The following is a 19,729-nucleotide window of genomic DNA, read 5'->3' as shown; positions in this document are numbered from 1 at the left end:
GACATGCAAAAGTACAAAACTAGCTTCAGAATGCTTCAAAATAAGAAAAAATAAATAAATAAACGAGATATTGTAGGAAATCATTAGTATGATTAATTTTTCTATAAAACCTAATTTACGCTCCTGACACGCTTTTTCGTATCTCATTTTTGTAGAATTTCACGTTTCTCGCTCCCGCTCTGGACCTCTACTAAGAGTAAAAGAAACCCAAATGAGAAAACCCTAGCCGCCGCGAGCAGCAGCGAAGGGAATTTAGGGCAAAAGAAAGACAGTAAAGTAAACAAATCTTAGCTTCGAGCAGTAGTGATGACGATGATCGAGAAGTGGAAATATCTTCCAGAGGGGATTCTGATGGACATCCTGACATGGTTACCAGTTAAATCCGTCGTGAGATTCAGGTGTGTATCTAAGAAGTGGTGCAATCATTTCACGAACCCTGATTTCATTAAACTGCATGCAAATCATTCTACTCATTGTAGTCTCATCCTTACAAAACAAGATCCAACCAAATTCTATTCAGGATTACGAAGTGAACCTTATTCTGCTTCATTTCCTTGCCTTGATTACAACATTTCTGGAGATGATGTTACATTTGATATGTCTATTGAGTATCGCTGTCCATTTCATTACTGGAAATGTTATATTCATATCCTTGGTATTTATAATGGATTGATTTGCCTCTTGTCTGATCCTGAATTGTTATGCATTTGGAACCCAATCACTAACGAGTATAAGAAATTACCAAAAATTCCAGATTTAGTTCCACAAATGCCAGATTTAGAACCAGTAGTTGATGTTGACACATTTGGGTTTGGTTATGATTGCATGAATGGTGATTATAAGGTAGTGAAAATCCTTGCACCTGGGACTCTGGGAGAGGGAGGGGTTCTAAAGTTTGGATTTATACTTTAGCAGCACCTTCATTGATGGTTTTTTTTGTTTTTGGTATGTATGTTAAGTTTGCTGTCTGTTTCCCTTGGTATGTGTAGGAATGTCTGTTACTTTTGTTTTGCATAGTGTATAAAGCAGGTCTACTTATGTAACTTGCAGAATCTTCGTGCTTAATGTAAAACATGTAACCATCTTGAACTGAACCACAATATGACCTTGTAATTCCGTTAATTCATATTTTGGAATTGCGTTTGTTTCTCTGTTTACTCTGAGATCTGACAGAACCCAAAATCTGTTTTTCTTTTAGCAACTATTGTACACAAACACCCCCAACTGGAGCCAACCAACAAAGAAGTTTCACCGTGACCAGCCTGTCATTGATGAAAAGAAAAAGAGTTTTACATCTAGTGTTTATACCTCAACAAGCAGCCTATAGGCTGTAGCTATACTAAAGCATATTTCCATCTGTGCAATCTGTGCAGTGCTCTTCTTCCTGTTCTTGGAAGGAGATGCTATTTCTCTCTCCACAGAGTACAAATTCGGTGGAGAAGTAAAAATAAAATAAAAAATACTCTCTCCACCCCAAGAAAAGGGATACTATCATTTGTTTCATTTTAGTCTTCACGAGGTAGTACTAAAAATTACAATTATCAAGGAGTTTTATCTCCGCCCTAAGAAAACCGAAAAAAATACTTTATAAAACAAGACTGAAATAAAATCCAAAATAGCTTATAAAGGGCTATTATTCTGTGGGCATTCCACTCAACGTCGATTAGCGATAGCGAGGAAGCTGCGTAATACTGCTGTGAGATTTTAAATAGAAAAAGCCCCAAGCATGCTGCATATGCAACTATGTTGCCGAGGAATCCCAAGAGCAATAAGAACTTCATTGCATTTGCAAATCTGGGGTCGCTTCCAAAATGCTGGTCAAGTACCTTACAAAGTAGACCCTGGTTAACATGCCATTTAGATCCTGGTCAGACCAAGAATCATCTTGTTAGTAAGCCTCCCCATTCGTTCTTTAAGCCTTTCAATAATTTATCCTCTTCGTCGTTCATTTTCTGCAGCCAACAAACATACATGATCATTTGACGCTGAATTTGTTTTTAGTACCAATTTTAGGAGTCACCTGAGAAGTTAGTAGCAAGGGAGAGTGAGAGACGGAGATATTACCTGATGGTTCCTAACACCCAAGGTAATTTGAAACGCCAAGCTTGGCCTTCGAGCATTTCCTCCCAAAAGCTGCAAAGCAGGACAGAGTGATTAGAAACTTTATCATTCATAGATGACCTACAAATGTCTTTTAATGCATAACCAAACGGTTTCGAATCTACTCTTTCTAAATCCCCAATTAAACTCAGGGATTTTGAACTTTCTCCAGTTCCCTGCAATTAACTAGAAATCCATACAGTAAAAAAACAAAGTGTGCTATTTCGACGTACATCGAAATGAGTAGCTCATAAGCTGGAAACTTTAGTCTGGCTCTCAATATCAAAAGAGAAGAAACAATAGATTGAAAAATAATGAGGGAATATGTAAACTGAATCCAGCCCATATAGCTAAGAGAATCAGCTGCTATGAATCTTAAGCACATAAGTGCAAGGACTGCATGTTGAAATGACAGAAGACATTGTAAAGGAATAGAAAAACGTACAGCAAATATACTGATACTAAAACAACGAACAAGGTAGATTTTATCCACCAGTTTATTAAACCACCCAGAAGAAGAGGAACTACAGCTGTAGAGATAATGTAAAGATCAGTTCCTATTATCATTTTCAACAGATCGAAAAAAGGAAACAGAAGCTAGAGAAATATGTTCTGTTCACAGTTCACACCCTAAACCATTACAATCACCCACAGGGATACATGAAAACTAACATTTACTGCTGGATGATGAGGATTAAAAAAAAAAAGGATTTTACCACCAAGGTTTGTCAAAACTCAAACATGATAAAATTTTGGTGTTAAGTATAAGCTCGAGAGGTTTACTCTAATACTGATGCTAATATTGAAATACTGAACAAAGTAACAGTAAACATATACCTTCCGGTCACAAGACTCGCAGCCCTTTTCAGGAATTTTACCACTTTCATGATGCGATATACCTTAAACTTTAATCTTGTCTCGGGCAAAAAAATCCTGCAAGAAAATGATTTTTGGGTAATAACAAAACGCAAGGGATTTCGAGGTTCTACATGATAATAAAACAAAAGGAATATAGATACACAACTAACAATTGAGTAAGCACACCCCAACATAGGACAAGATGAAGCATTATCTGATAAAGGCTAATTCGGAAGCAGTTCTACATTTCAAATTCAAGATATTTACAAATTTGAAATTCAGCTTCACATCATGAGCAGACCGTTAACATCTCTATGCTATCCTTCCATATGTACCACTATCTCATCAGCCATCACCTTATTCATTCACACATTTACAATTTTATATTATGTTAGCATCCTCCCCTTTGTGTACCCAAAAATCCTCAAAAGAATAGGACATTACCACATTTAACTTACAGTCCAGCTGAAAATCCTTAGCTAGATAAAAGGAATACTTCCATAAGGCTCATTGGTATCTAACTCTCTGTACGGTTCAATTTAAAACTAATAACTTCTTTCAGCGTAGCTCTCTTCTTCTCTCTGAAATTCCACAGCTCTGGATCTCCTCTTTTTCTCTTTTTTACTCCAATCACCGTATTTCTAGTTACCTTTTCTGACCCCATTTGCTGCAAGCAGAAGAATACATTTAAATAAATAAGAAACAGATAAAACAACAATCATGTTAGTAGATCAATCTAGGGGGGGGGGGGGGGGGAAGACCTTTAGCAATGCATACCTTGATAAGTTCTTGCTGAGCTTCCCGAAGCTCTTCAATGTAAATGCATTCCCTGGCAACCACTTTTTCGCTCTTAGCTAATGCCTTCTCTCGTCCAGTAATAGATTCATTAACTTCACATATTGCGGAACGAATAACTTCAGCCTTCTCTTCATTGAGAAATTCAATATCAGATTGCATCTTGTCCTTCCCCTCATTAAGAACTTTAATATCATTTTGCAACTTCTCCTTCTCATTGTTAATGAGTTCAAAATCAGTTTGTAGTTTAACCTTCTCTCTGTTCAAAGATTCAATATCACTATACAGTTTATTCTTTGCATCTTTGAGAGATTCAAGACCAGCTTCCGTTTCAGATTTCTCCCTGCCAAGTAACTCGATATCATTTCCAAGTTTTCTTTTCTTTTCATTTAGTACTCCAACATCACTTTCCACGGTATTCTTCTCCTTGTTCAGTAACTCAGTATCACTCCGTAATTTAGTTTTCTCATTGCTAAGCGATATAATTTCACTTTCCAGAACAGTCTTCTTTTTATGGAGCGAACAAATATCACCTTGTGCTGTAGACTTTTCTTTGTGGAGAAATTCAAAATCACTTTGCAATTCCATCTTTCCCTTGTTGAGCAACTCAGTCTCATTTCCCAAGGTAATCTTCTCTTTGCTAAGCGATTCAACTTCACGTTCCAGACTAGTCTTCTTTTCATTGAGCGAACAAATCTCATCTTCTACTACAGACTTTTCTTTGTGGAGACATTCAAAATCACTTTGCAATTTCGTCTTCGCCTTGCGGAGTAACTCACTATCACCCCTTAATTTAGTCTTCACATTGCTAAGCGAATCAATTTCACTTTCCAGAAGAGTCTTCTTTTCATTGAGCGTACAAATCTCACCTTGTACTGTAGACTTTTCTTTGTTGAGAAACTGAAAATCACTTCGCAGTTCCGACTTCTCCTTGTTGAGCAACTCAGTTTCATTTCCCAAGTTAGTCTTCTCATTGCTAAGCGATTCAATTTCACTTTCCAGAATAGTCTTCTTTTCATTGAGCGAACAAATAGCACCTTGCACTGTAGACTTCTCTTGGTGGAGAAATTCAAAATCACTTCGCAATTTCGTCTTCTCCTTGTTGAGCAACTCAGTTTCATTTCCCAAATTAGTCTTCTCATTGCTAAGCGATTGAACTTCACTTTCCAGAATCAACTTCTTTTCATTGAGCGAACAAATAGCACCTTGTACTGAAGACTTTTCTCTGTTCAGTAATTCAAAATCGGTTTGCAAATTTGTTTTCTCCTTGTTTAGTAACTCGGTATCACTTCCCAATTGAGCCTTCTCATTGTTAAGTGATTTCACTTCACTTTCCAGAGTAGTCTTCTTTTCATTGAGCGAACAAATCTCATGTTGCACTGTGGACTTTTCTTTGTTGAGAAACTCAAAATCACTTCGCAGTTCCGTCTTCTCCTTGTTGAGCAACTCAGTTTCACTTCCCAACTTAGTCTTCTCGTTGTTAAGCGAATCAATTTCAGCTTCCAGAATAGTCCACTTTTCACTAAGCGAACGAAAATCACTTTTGAGAAACTCAAAATCACTTCGTAGTTCCGTCTTCTCCTTGTTGAGCAACTCAGTGACAATTCCCAACTTAGTCTTCTCATCGCTAAGCAAATTAATTTCAGTTCCCAGAATAGTCTTCTTTTCACTGAGTGAACGAAAATCATTTTTGAGAAACCCAAAATCACTTTGCAGTTTCGTCTTCTCCTTGTTGAGCAACTCAGTTTCACTTCCCAACTTAGTCTTTTCGTTGCTAAGCGAATCAATTCCAGTTTCCAGAATAGTCTTCTTTTCACTGAGCGAACGAATCTCATTTTTCAGAAACTCAAAATTACTTCGCAGTTCCGTCTTCTCCTTGTTGAGCAACTCAGTTGCAATTCCCAACTTAGTCTTCTCATTACTAAGCGAATCAATTTCAGTGTCCAGAATAGTCTTCTTTTCACTGAGCGAACAGATCTGATTTTCGAGAAATTCAAAATCACTTTGCAATTCTGACTTCTCCTTGTTGAGCAACTCAGTCTCATTTCCCAGGTTAGTCTTCTCATAGCTAAGCGAATCAATTTCAGTTTCCAGAATAGTCTTCTTTTCATTGAGCGAACAAATCTCATGTTGTACTGCAGACTTTTCTTTGTTGAGAAACTCAAAATCACTTCGCAGTTTTGCCTTCTCCTTGTTGAGCAACTCAGTCTCAGTTCCCAAGTTAGTCTTCTTATTGCTAAGCGAATCAATTTCTGTTTCCAGAATAGTCTTCTTTTCACTGAGGGAACGAATCTCATATTTGAGAAACTCAAAATTACTTCGCAGTTCCGTCTTCTCCTTGTTGAGCAACTCAGTCGCAATTCCCAACTTAGTCTTCTCATTGCTAAGCGAATCAATTTCAGTTTCCAGAATAGCCTTCTTTTCACTAAGCGAAAAAATCTCATTTTCAAGAAACTCAAAATCACTTCGCAGTTCTGTCTTCTCCTTGTTGAGCAACTCAGTCTCATTTCCCAAGTTAGTCTTCTCATTGCTAAGTGAATCAATTTCAGTTTCCAAAATAGTCTTCTTTTCGCTGAGCGAACAAAAATCATTTTTCAGAAGCTCAAAATCACTTCGCAGTTCTGTTTTCTCCTTGTTGAGCAACTCAGTCTCATTTCCCAAGTTAGTTTTCTCATTGCTAAGCGATTCAATATCACTTTCCAGAATAGTCTTCTTTTTATTGAGCGAACAAATAGCACCTTGTACTGTAGACTTTTCTTTGTGGAGAAATTCAGAATCACTTAGCAATTTTGTCTTCTCCGTGTTGAGTAACTCGGTATCAATCCCTAATTTAGTCTTCTCATTGCTAAGGGATTCAACTTCACTTTCTAGAATAGACTTCGTTTCATTGAGCGAACAAATATCGCCTTGTACTGAAGACTTTTGCCTGTTGAGTAATTCAAAATCGGTCTGCAAATCTTTCTTCTCCTTGGTTAGTAACTCGGTATCACTTCCCAATTGAGTCTTCTCATTGCTAAGCGATTCAACTTGATTTTCCAGGATAGTCTTCTTTACCTCTAGCGAACAAATACCACTCTCTACTGCAGACTTTGCTTTTTTACGTAATTCAATATCACTTCCCAGCTTATCCTTCTCATTATCAAGTAACTCGCTGTCAGTTTCTAATTTAGTCTTCTTACAGTTAAGTGATACAATCCCACTATCCAGGATAGTCTTCGTTTCACACAGCAAACAAATATCACTTTGCATAGCAGACTTTTCATTGTTAAGTATTTCAATATCGCCTCCCAGTTTATCCTTCTCCTTGTTGAGTCTTGCCAGAGTATCCTTCACCTTGTTGATTAACTGAAGATCAGTTCCCAACTTAGCTTTGTCATTTTTAAGTGACTCAATATCAGCTGCCAGTGTCTTCTTTTCTTTCTTAAGAGAACAAATATCATTTCTCAGTGTATCCTTCTCGTTGATGAGTAACCCAGGATCACTTCCCATTTTCGATTCCATTTGCTGACATGCATGCATCTTTTCAAACTTCTACACAACACAGAGATTAAAACAAAGAAGAAGAAAGAAACTGATGAGATGAAATGAAATGAAATTGAAATATTGTATCGAAAATGCAGAAGAAGCGAAGATATTACAAACCTTTAGTTTTTGAGGTAGCGTGATTTGTTTTTGAGGTAGCGTGATTTTTAATTTAAACGGATCACCATGGGTACTTGAGATTCTAGGTAATACAGTGGTTGTATCTACACCACTGTTCTTCATGTTTTCCGTGCCAGTCTTTTGTTTATTCAGCAAATCACCTGAAGACTCCCTATCTGAAAAATGAAAAATCCAATGATAACCCTACAGGAAATGAGCTAGCTGAACCATGCGAAGAAACAGAAGATGAACTAAATTTGAACATGGTTGTTTCTGATTTTCCAAAAATAGAGCATTGATAAAAAAATTTAGTTCTAACTTCTAAAGAAAAGGGAACTTATTTCAAGTTTCCAATTATGATAAAAATTATTTTAATCACTGCAACTCCCAATTAAAATGAAGTTTATTTCACTTATTACGAAACCCAAATTAGGAAGGGGAAAGAGAACTTCTCAAATCCCTGAGCATTCCATAACCAGGAAAAGAGGCGACTGACAGCATGTATTTCGTAAAATAATCAAAAACAGTAACATTACCTGGACTCTTGGGATGTATCAAGCGAACACAGGATTCAGAATTCATACCCACCTGCAAGCACCATATTTAGATGAGTAATCATAAAGTATTACTAATAGATAGGCAGTCATGCACATGTAGTTCATGTAGCTTCGGTTCACCGTATTTTTTTATTTATTTTTTCTTAAAGCAATAATTACCTGATACATCAATAAATAGTCCTTCAGTAACATTTTTTTGGCCCAAAAGTCACAGCAATATATATGCATGTATGTACAGGGAGAGACATTGCACCACTGGTATTTGTGAGGGCCCAAGCTATGCTAGAGGACCAATGGCTCATTGTTGGTGGTGGGTTACACTCATCACAGATCATCTTATCCGTCAGTATTTACCATCTGTCTCAGGCTTGTGATACTTACGGACTTTTCATTTAGATAGAGTCAAGAAATATGCAGATCAATGTATGTCAGAACCAGCACTTGGCTTGTTCCTGTTTGGGACCCCAATTAGTTTTAAAATGCATATGCTTCAATAGATACAAGGTAACAATACATACGAGTTTTAAGGGAAAGAGGACACTGAAAAGCCATCTTTGATTGTATGGATATAATGGAAGATGGTCAAAATGAATTATATTGACACCAATTATGACATTTGAGTAAAATAGATGCAGATATCATACAAAGCTTTATTTGGTAACGAACACAGAAGTAGTACTATCCATATGAAGTATTTAGAATAAAGATGAACTGCAGCGGAAATCACCTTGGAGATGGGCACAGTCCAGCCCAGCTCTGGCATCCAATCCAGGGATGGGCGTAAGTCTTTGCAAGGGGCTTCACAAGATCCTCCTTCACCCCAGGGAGATCTCGGAAACATAACCTGAAATCAAAATCAGCAAGAAAAGGATAAACTGGACAATTCAGCCTTAAAATTGGAAAAGCTTCAATTCCAAATGAACTCTATTGTCAAATATTCTATTTTATGTCATAAGTCTGTGAGTCCCCGTCATACAAATTATAGATTTTTTGAGTAATACTAAACAAGGAATGCCAAATTATCCCCCACCTTAAGGACCTCAAAATTTCAGCCTTTACTGATCAGTACATCTAGACAGGAAGAATCGAATGAAAGGAGTACACACTGATTAGTGCATCGTTTAAACTGCCTGAACCTAACTCGAGCTATCACAGGAATCAACTCCATATTAACTTTTTATCCTGATATCTACCCTAGCTTAGCCTTTCTCAATCTTGAATCGAAGAACTGTAGGACCCAACCATCGATAAACATATACACCAACTGAGCAAAAAAAAAAAAAAAACACCATTATGCATGATGATGGTGAGGCTAGACTGAACCTTTTCTTGAACAAAGTAACTAACTCAAAGCCCACGATATCACACGGAGAAAAAAAGAGGTCATCATAAGATGAATGTTGAATGAACTTTAAGTTTATATATATAAATATCCGCACCTGTACAATTTCATCATTTTGTATGTTCGTGATACAAGCTGACCAATAGCAACCATCTTTGAACCAATCAACCATATCCCCCACTTCCCAAGGACGATCGACTATCCCGACCACTTCTGTGATGGCAGATACATCAGGCATTTGACTTTGATGGTAGATCTGAGGATAGCTGGGGCGCAGCATCAGATGTTTCTTCTTTACCCCTGTATGTTTTTCAGCCGGATTCAGACGATACAAGCTCATCCGTGTTATTTCTGCAAATATTTAGATTTAAAAATAAATAAACCAATATTAACTGTAATTCTGCAAACACTAAAGCTGCAATTCCACAAAATGGTTCAAGAAGTGATAAGATCGCAGTACTCAAACTTTTGTTTCTTTTTCAAAATCTAAGAGTTGAATGATCACAATGCTCAGTACAGTAGATGTCGAAGGTTTTTCAGGAAAAACAATAAGTTTCTGCATCCTTGTTTAAAACAAAATAACATAAGCTCTAAGTTTGCACACCACAAAATCATTTCAGTCCAGCATATCTAAGACCTGATTAAGCATAATAAACAGATAAAGAAAACCAAGAAATTTTAAACCCAACCAATATTTTATCAGCAAAAATGCCATCACAGTTTGAAAACCAGCTTATAGTGTTGTTTAATTTTAAATCAGCTACAACAATATGAATGCCAACTAAACTCTATCAATCGCCATACACTACGATTCATAAGTTAACCACTCTATCCATAACCATAAGAAGATAAATTGGTGTAGTGACACATCAAACATAGAACTCAACTCTAAGGTAAAAATGAAAAACAAGATGAAACCACACTTACTTTCATCTGGGAAGTCATAATACTCCAACGCAACAGTAGGGTCTGATATGCCTCTCCTGTAATCTTTAATCTAGACAATAATAATATGTATGAGGCAAGTCATTCTGCAATTAAATCAAATAAGACCAAAGCACAAAGCATGCAATTAAAGCAAATAAGATCAAATCATATCCTAAAACTTGATGATTGGAAATATAATGCTGCAACCATTACTACCTTGCATCGAAACCATGCTCCGCGAAAACCATCTTTAAAAGATTTTGATTCCGCCAGCTGACCAACATCAAATGGAAGATTATGTTCAGCTTCCATTTGGGAGGGTGGTAAATCAACAGATAGAATAACTGCATAGTAATAAGTTAACAATTCAGCAGTTCATAAACCACTCTACACAAATCAAGTCCATAACAAACGAAATGATCATTAGATATTAGTAGTAATCCATATAACCTAAACACTGAAACTTTCTATGATTCTACCGAAAGGGGGAAAGAATTGAATCCCTAGTATTTTACTACGGTAATTTAATGATAAAATCAAAAAAAAAAAAAAAAAAAAAAAAAAAAAAAACTATGGAAATTCATCTGAAACTCAATTGCACATAGATAATATTAGATTATTACCAGATTTTGAACAAGATATTTTGCTGATCGATAAACCCCTGGCTCTTGGGTTTTTTGATAAACCCTGGCTCTTGGGTTTTGTGCTTTAAACTGCAGGTCAAAGAAGAACCTTCGACTTTCTATGCTCTGACACTTGTAGCGGTAGTACTTCTATGGTAGAAAATTCATTATATACGGAATCCCACATTAGATATGGGCACCCTGTCTCTTTACTTGCCCCAGGGATGTCAATGGGCCCGGGTCCACCCAGGTACCACTGGATAAGTAGGGTCCGGTTCTGTAAAGCACCGACCCGCCAGTATTATCGTCGTGTCCGTTCAGACGCACGTCGGATACAGGACGTGCGTGGGATATATAAATGTGTTTGTATCCTGATGGTTTTGAATTTCGCCGGTCCTTATGTTCGCGTCGTATCGTGTTTGTGTCAGTGCTTCCCAGATTTGAACCCATAAGCGGGAATATGTGTTTTAGAAACCTAATATAGGGTTTCACATTCCAACAGATGTGTTTCACGTGGATTCCTAGTGACTAAAAAATTGGTTATGGGTTATCTTGATGTAATACCAAGTGTCTAAGTTACCCTTCATCTAAAATCAAAACCTAAAAACTAAAATCAAAACCTAATTTTAACTTAAAAATTTGCGCCTTTTTTTCTTCCAAATTTCCTCTCCTTCATCAATCGTAAATCCTTCCCTCTTTTTTTTTCCAGTTGAAATCATTTCATCGTCTTCGACCAATCAAAGTTTCGAAAAATTTATAACCGTCAACTGAAATCTCTATTGAAGATGCGGAATAAGCAAATTGATAGAAGTGATGGTAATCAACAAAACAATTATGTTTGAAATGGTTATATCGACCAAGACCAAACCTAACTATAACTGTTTTACAGTTGGGTTCCCAAAGAGAAAAAAAATGTAATTGATTTACTATTGGGTTCGACCAACACCAAACCTAACCGTAACTGGTTTGCAGTTGGGTTTTCCCAAAAATAAAAACAATTATAATTGATTTACAGTTGATTTTTTCCCAGTTATAGTTGGGTTCGATCAAGACCAAACCTAACCGTAAAACCAAAAAACTCAACCGTAACTGGTTTACAACTGGGTTTCCCCAATTTTACCTAGTTACGGTTAGGAGTTCATCATCACCTAACCGTAAATTTGTCGTACAGTTGGCTACGAAGAAAAAACCCAACCGTAAACCGCTTTAAAAAGCTAAAAATTTCAATATTTTACGTACTTTCACCAATTTTGAGAAATAAAAAGGACGGTGGGTGACTCGAAATCTAGGGTTTTAGTTGGAAAAAAATCTCCAAGAATTTCTCTATTTTTATTTCTACTTTTTCTTCCCACCAAAATACTATACCTAATTTAATTTTTAATCACTAACAATATAAAAAAAAGAAAAAAAACTAATTAATCTAATCATTAGCTAATTAGATTATTAACACTAAATAAACAAAGGTTGTTTAGTCATTATGAAAATGAAAATATATTAGATAAGGGGTTTTGAAATTACTAATGGATAACTCATTTTTGTCCTATTAGTGAAGCCTCTCTATTGGAATGTGAAGCACCTATATTAGGTTTCGTGTTTTAACTAGGGGATGTAAATTTTATGATATCCTCCTTGGTATCTTCTAAGAGTGTGTCTTATACTAAAAATCCAGGTTATTCCTTGCAAATAATATTAAATTATAAAAAGAAATAACAATTTATTTTATATATTCTTATAGTAAGTATTTTTCTTTTTGGAAACACGGCCTATAATCGGTATGGATAATTGATAGATATCATGGAGACGGTATACATTCGGCATTGTACATTTGTTGAATATCATGCCGAACATTAATTGTATTCTTCATTAACCACAGTCGGCACAATATTCGTAACATAAATAATGTCCAATGTATACAATCGGCATTGAAAAGAATTTGACCATACCGACTGCAGTCGTAAAAGTTTGGACATGATCGGCATAATCAATCGTGATTTTTCTGGGAAAAAAATTACAACAATCGGCATGACGGTCATCTGTTCCATGCCAATTGTCTCATATCGGCATGGTGTTATTCTTTTTATCATGTCGATTCTGGAAAAAAACTCAAAATTTAAAACTCAAAATAAAATAAATTAAAAGTACAACAACAATTTAGCCATTAAAAACGGATAAGGGATTCTTTATTATACTTCCAGATGACCTTATTGTGTTCCATCCTCCGATTAAAATTCACATCCCCGGTTGTGGGTTCTTATATTTTCATTGGAATCTACATAAATAATTGTGAGGGCATAGATATAATTTACTCTGCCATGAGTATACTTTTGATGGATCCCATTATTTTTACCTTCTATTTTTTTATTTTCTTTTTTGGCTTCTGCAGATTTGAAATGTAGACTTGTGAACGACCATAATTCAGGCGGGTGTAGGCAACAATCATGCATCTTAGTAATCTCCATGACCCTTGAAAAGGAGAGAGGGCAAGCACACCACTAACTTTTTTGTTCGACAACCTGTATGGAAAAAACATAATATATGCAATCAAAAGTAGGTCAAAGCAAAGCCCCTTGAAGAAAATTATATATAGAGTTTTTCTCTTTTTATTTTACAATCAATGTTTATAGACCAAAAGTTTGTGAACCTGATTGCGTAGAAGAATTCTTGGAAGATCTCAGAAATTCAACAAGATCGATCAATCTAATAAGTACGAAACTTGCAATTTATCCTTCAAAGTATGAATTCGTAGTTGGATGATCCAAAATTTTTGTTGATTATAGAATTACAATTTAGGTTTATTTTGAAGAAAAATTTTTGTTTACTGTTTTGGTTGTTTTCCCTTTTGTTTGCTTGTTGTTTAATTGATTTATTTGATCAATTGTAGGTATGGTTTTTAAAAAGAAAATATGGTTTTGGATGTCAAAATAGGAAGAATAGAAAAAAGAGATTGGAATATACTAAATCTCTTGCAGGTTTTTTTTATAAGTTTTTGATTAAGAATCAACCAATAATTGAGAATGAGAGCAATGAAAATGGTTGCAAAACTGATAATGGTATGAATGAGGCCCTTGAGAAATATGATAATTATATGAATGATGGTGATGATGAGAATGGTATAAATGAGTGCAGTAATAATGATTATGTTCGTAACGAGAATAGGGAGAATGAAAGTGTTGATGATGAAAATAGAGATGCAAACGAGGGTAGTGTTGATATTGACTTAAACGAGTGCAGTAAGAATGATTCTGTTTGTCACGAAAATGAATGTGAATTAATATATTTGAAAGACAAACATGCATACATGTTTGGTCCGGGTAATTGGAAGGAAACAGATCAGAAACTTATTGATTTTTTGGTAGAGGAGGGTCAGGTAACAATTGATAATACTGAATTCCCTAAAGATGCCAAGGAAAAATGTTTCTCTAGATATCATTACTTTCGGAAAATGAGTACTTTTTTGAGAAACAAGATAGGAGGTGGTTAGGGCGGCATTCAAAATATTTGACAAAGTATTCTGTATTTGTTGTAAATTGTTCAAGAAAATATAAACTAAATTTCAGTTTTATATAATTCTGGGTTCAACGATCGGACGAAACTAAGTGGAAGAAATGAAGTTCATGAAAACTGTCAAGAGCATATCAACTATATGAATAGGTGGCTTGATTCAGAATTAATATTGAGAAAGGAAAAGACCATTAACAAAAAAAATACAAGAACATATCAGGAAAGATAAAACATATTATAAGGATATTTTGGAGTGGATGAAGAATATCATGTTGTTTCTATCGAAGAATGATCCAACATTTCGTGGAGATAGTGAGAAATTTTATACAAAAAATAACGGTAACTTCTTAAGCTTCATAGAGACACCTGGAAAATATGATCCCGTGTTAAAATATTATCAGGAGAGCATCGAAAAAAATGAAATACGTACTCATTATCTTAGCTAAAAGATCCAAAACGGACTGATTTCAATGCTTGTGATGCGACAAGAAAGCTTATTGTCAACAAAATCCGTGAAGCCAGATACTTTTCAGTTATTCTTGATTGTATTCATGATGTTTATCGCATGGAACAAATATTTATTATAATCTAGTGCATAGATATTTCAACAGCAAGAATCGAAGAATAGTTTCTTGGATTTTTGAGAGTAGGAGATAAAACAGGAGAAAGTTTATTTTTTGAGCTTCACGATACATTGATCGAGTTTGGGTTAAATATTGATGATATAAGAGGAAAAGGATATGAAAATATAACACATATATTAAAGGAAAACATAAAGGTGTGCAGACAAGATTACGAGATCAATCCAATAACATTTTACACACCATGTTCTTGTCATAGTCTTGATCTCATACTTTCTTATATGACCAAGTCTTTTCCTAAAGAAGGTTCTTTTTTGGATCCATACAACGTATTTATGCATTGTTTTCAGCTTCTACGAATCGGTGGGATGTGTTTAAAGAGGAGATTAGACAGAAATGATTGACACTTAAACTGTTGTCAGATACGTTGTGGGAAAGTCGTGTCACAAGTTTCTAAGCAATAAGATACCAAGATCCAAAAATACGAAAAAACATTAGAGATATTGCGAGATTCATTCCCTATTTCTCAAGAAGTCAGCACTGCCGACAACTTAGTAAGTTTTGACTTGCATAATTCTGAATTTTATCTTAGCTTGATTATTTGGTATAAACTTTTGTTTGTTGTTAGCAGTGTGAGTAAGTCGTTGCAATCTAAAAATATGGAAGTTGGTGTTTCTATACAACAAACTAAAGTTCTTAGTGGTTTTTTTTAAAGAGTTTAGAGAAAACGGGTTTCAAATGGCAATGGATGAAGGTAAGGAGATTGCAAGTGCAATGGACACTGAACCTACATTTCGTGAAGTTCGTACCACTCGTACTACCCAATTTTTAGAGCATAGATCGGTTGAGCTCACCAAGCATTGGTATGTCAAGTTTGGTTGTCGTATTTTAGTATCAAAACTCATCTAAAGTCGCTTGATTAAATACTAGAGTCAACTTAGTTTAGGTTAGACTAGAAAGTCTAGGAATGTTGAGACATACAAGTATTACTCCGAAGACCTGAAGAATGTGAAGGAGTGACGAACTACAACGACAACATCATCCTTCCACTTGAGGTTAGTAATATTGACTTGGACTGTTTCATTCCTAACATATCTTTCAAGTCGTGCTATATTGAAAACATAACTGCGAAGCTGTATATACTGTACATATTATATAATACTCTAGTGATATGACATGATCATAGTAGTATGATCATAGTATTAAGGAATTAGACTACAAAGTATAACGCTTATATTTAGAACTTCGTAGATATGACATCGACATAATCTTGTATATAGTGTTTTGATTATGTGAATGGGTTATGATGAAGATTTCATCCTAGGAAACAATGTTTTACATTTGTTTAAAGGAAGTACATTCATGAACTTGTTTCATGAATCGAAAGGGAAATCAATAGGATTATTGGTTCGGCTATTCATTGCATATCTTTAGATGACCAATATGTGTGAGATGGTGGAACCGATCTTAACTCAGGTTATGTATCTTGGTATAAATAATCACAATGCCTAGACTTATGATTTGGTATGACCGTTCCTGGTAATTGGTGTAACCGATCCTAAGTAATCACCATTAGATGGTATGACCAATCCTTGTAATTGGTGTGAACGATCTTAGTAATTGGTGTGACCGATCATAAGTGTTATGTGACCGGTCCTTGTAATTGGTGTAACCAGTCCTGGTAACTGGTGTGACCTATCACACGTAGATACCATGTGTAGATGGAACCGATCCTTGTAACTGGTGTAACTGATCCTAGTGACTAGTGTGACCGATCACAAGTATGTACCATATTTAGGTATAACTGATCCTAGTGATTGGTATAACAGATTCGAACCCATGTATGTGATTTGGTATGACCAATCACATAGTAGTCTTGGAATACAAGAAAACCAATTCTAAACTTGTTTGGAAGTGTGGTATAACCGATTCCAAGAAAGCAAATCCATGTAAATATGAAATAAGGATTTGCAGTGAAAATATGTCAACATACTTTGAACACGAGTAGTAACTCTTATCATTTATTGTTCAAAGATATTCCTTGGTACTCAAGGTGATCCCGTACCAAAATAAATTAAGAATCTTTTAATTAAGGTTTTTGGTTTTATATGCTTTAGTTACCAGCAATTAATGCATAGCTCTAGAGAATAAAAATTAGTAATGTGCATTTACTAATTGGAGATTTTCTATTGACATATTTCGGAAATATTGGACAAGCATTTATTGAAAAAGTGGGGTCTAACAACCACACCCAATATTTCGCTCGGAAATCTGTATGGACTATCTCCAATATAATTCCAAGAGAATCAACTAGACAGTCAAACTTAATCAAGGAAATATATCCAAGAGTTATATCTCTATTTCTCAATGTAATCATCAAATCAAACAGATAGAATCCGTGATCCTGATTATTATGAGAAAAAACTTGAACGGTACCAAATACCAATTTTCAAGTGTCAATCAATTTCAATCTACAACCAAAGGTTGGATTTAGAAATTGATTGAACTACGCACAACCTATGATATTTCAATTATATAAACAAATATAATGCGGAAAAGAAATAACACATATACCAGAAGTTTTGTCAACGAGGAAAATGCAAATGCAGAAAAACCCAGGGACATAGTCCAGATTTGGACACCACATTGTATTAAGCCGCTACAGACACTAGCCTACTACAAGTTAACTTCAAACTGGAATGTAGTTGAGCCCTAAACAAGTATCACACTGATTAGGTACAGTCGCGTTCCTTACACCTCTGAATCCTAGCAGTACTTTACGCACTTGATTCCCTTAGACGATCTCACCCACAACTAAGAGTTTCTACGACCCAAAGTCAAAGACTTTATAAACAAATTTGTCTCCCACAGAAAAGTCTATTCTGATAGATAAATCTGTCTCCCACAGAAATACCTATGAAGTTTTTGTTTCATCTTTTGATAAATCAAGGTGAACATGAACCAATTGATAATCAGGTCTTATATTCCCGAAGAACAGCCTAGAAATATCAATCACCTCACAATAACTTAACTATATGGTAGTAGAACAAGTTATTGTGGAATCACAAAGAATGAGACACAGAGCTTTGTGATTACTTTTTATATCTTACCTATCGGGGATAAATCTCGAGCAAATCTTAGAGAAGATAGTACTCAATACGATAGAACAAGTAAGATCAGAACACGCAACTACAGAGAAAATAGTTGGGTCTGGCTTCAAAATCCCAATGAAGTCTTTAAGTCGTTAACCTATAATGGTTTTAGGAAAAACCTAGGTTAAAGGAGAATTGAATCTAGTACGCAACTAGTATCACACATGAGGTGTGGGGATTAGGTTTTCCAGTTGCTAGAGTTCTCCCTTATATAGTCTTCAAATCAGGGTTTGATTGATTTGAAACAAAGCAATCAATATTCACCGTTATATGAAAACCTGATTTAAGATTCAATCAAAGTTTGCTTAAAACCCAAGAAATATCTCTCTACCGTTGGATGGTCTTATCTTGTTACACACAAATGAAATATACCTTCATTTAGATATGGGCAACCGTACCTAAACGTGTATATTGAGTTGGCTCAATAACAGTTAACCGAAGTTAGCCACATGAAAACTTTTGTATTAACCGCATTCATCTAACACTTCTAGATCAAATGGTAATCAAATGAATATAATTGTGTTACTCATAGAGTTGTTCAATTGTTTATATTCTCATAGAAGTATACAAGGCACAATTGAAACAAAACCGGACTGATTCAAGAGAATCGGTTCATGAACATTTTAGCCACGCTTTGCAAAGATTTCATTCCTTAATATATAAATATATTTGTCCATGAATATGAAATCATACTTAACCGATTTTAGATCTTAAACCAACTTAGTTTACAAACGGGTACGCAAACTTAAGTTTCGGACTTTGGTCATGTTCGACAGTTCGCAAACGGGTATGCATACTGTCGTACCGGACCTAACTCAAGTGAAACCGTTCGCATACTGGTATGCAAACTTGGTTCCCGGACTTTGACAGTTAAAACTGTTCACATACTGGTATGCAAACTTGGTTCCCGGACCCGAATCATAGTACAACAATTTGCATACTGGTATACATACTGTGTTATATCCAGACAATGGTTATTTGTTCTAAACTCCCATTTCAATCATTGAAACATCCTTAGAGGACGACAATAGCTGTCTCACATAAACTATTAGCTTATAAGTAATTTTCAAGTGATCGAATGATTAATATGAAACATTCTAAGTCTACATCAAATGACTGTCTCACATAAATCATGTAAGATGTTACAAGGCGATTTTCACATGATCATCTGTTGACTCATTATTTGGTTTCCAACAAATAAATTGTTTCCAACTAAACTCGTCAAGAATAATGATGAACGTAGTTAAAGCAAAAAAATTTCCAACACATATTTCGAGAAAGATACAAGCGAGTTAAACTCAGCTCGAAATATCAAATGTGTATAATATAAAAGTCTATATATCTATACGACTTAGTCTCATTAGGAGATAGAATATAATATAATTTTAAGTGATAGATAAGTTTTAGTCTCCACATACCTTTTGTTGATGAAGTTCCTCCAATCTCTCCTCAGTAGATCTTCGTCTTCAATCGATGAACGCCGTGAAGTCTAAAGCTCAACTACACATTTTATCCTAATCCGAGACATAGCTATAAGTATACTAGAAATCAAGACTAATAGTTTTGATCACCTAAACTTGACAAACAAGCTTGAGATAGCAACACTTGCGAGTTTGACCGAGCATTGCTCTAACACATTGCATATCTTGAG

General features: G+C 35.3%; 2 protein-coding genes across 2 annotated transcripts; one reads left to right on the top strand and one right to left on the bottom strand.

Annotated features, from left to right (window-relative positions):
- Positions 1-306: 306 nt before the first annotated feature.
- Positions 307-912, top strand: LOC113358993 (F-box/kelch-repeat protein At3g06240-like). The gene is made up of 2 exons (XM_026602696.1): positions 307-398; positions 480-912. The coding sequence occupies exons 1-2, from the start codon at positions 307-309 to the stop codon at positions 910-912; spliced, it is 525 nt and encodes a 174-aa protein (XP_026458481.1).
- Positions 913-3,151: 2,239 nt separating this feature from the next.
- LOC113358984 (putative leucine-rich repeat-containing protein DDB_G0290503) lies at positions 3,152-10,960 on the bottom strand. Its single transcript, XM_026602689.1, has 9 exons — positions 10,845-10,960; positions 10,438-10,565; positions 10,222-10,291; positions 9,392-9,645; positions 8,680-8,796; positions 7,932-7,983; positions 7,396-7,571; positions 3,736-7,284; positions 3,152-3,625 (listed from the first exon to the last, which is right to left on the bottom strand). Exons 2-9 carry the CDS (start codon positions 10,531-10,533, stop codon positions 3,476-3,478), a joined length of 4,464 nt encoding a protein of 1,487 aa, XP_026458474.1. The 5' UTR covers positions 10,534-10,565; positions 10,845-10,960; the 3' UTR covers positions 3,152-3,475.
- Positions 10,961-19,729: the final 8,769 nt, after the last annotated feature.

Source organism: Papaver somniferum, chromosome 1, assembly GCF_003573695.1.
Source record: "Papaver somniferum cultivar HN1 chromosome 1, ASM357369v1, whole genome shotgun sequence".
NCBI lineage: Eukaryota > Viridiplantae > Streptophyta > Magnoliopsida > Ranunculales > Papaveraceae > Papaver > Papaver somniferum.
The sequence above is the reverse complement of the archived record's forward strand: the minus strand, read 5'-3'. Positions and strand labels throughout refer to the sequence as shown.

Excerpts from the sequence above, each read along its gene's own strand:
- LOC113358993 (XM_026602696.1), top strand. The coding sequence starts at position 307 with ATGACGATGATCGAGAAGTGGAAATATCTTCCAGAGGGGATTCTGATG. Across the intron at positions 399-479 it reads AAATCCGTCGTGAGATTCAG|TCTCATCCTTACAAAACAAG; the intron begins GTGTGTATCTAA and ends TACTCATTGTAG.
- LOC113358984 (XM_026602689.1), bottom strand. The coding sequence starts at position 10,533 with ATGGAAGCTGAACATAATCTTCCATTTGATGTTGGTCAGCTGGCGGAA. Across the intron at positions 9,646-10,221 it reads TTATGACTTCCCAGATGAAA|AAATAACACGGATGAGCTTG; the intron begins GTAAGTGTGGTT and ends AAATATTTGCAG. Across the intron at positions 7,984-8,679 it reads GGACTGTGCCCATCTCCAAG|GTGGGTATGAATTCTGAATC; the intron begins GTGATTTCCGCT and ends TGGTGCTTGCAG.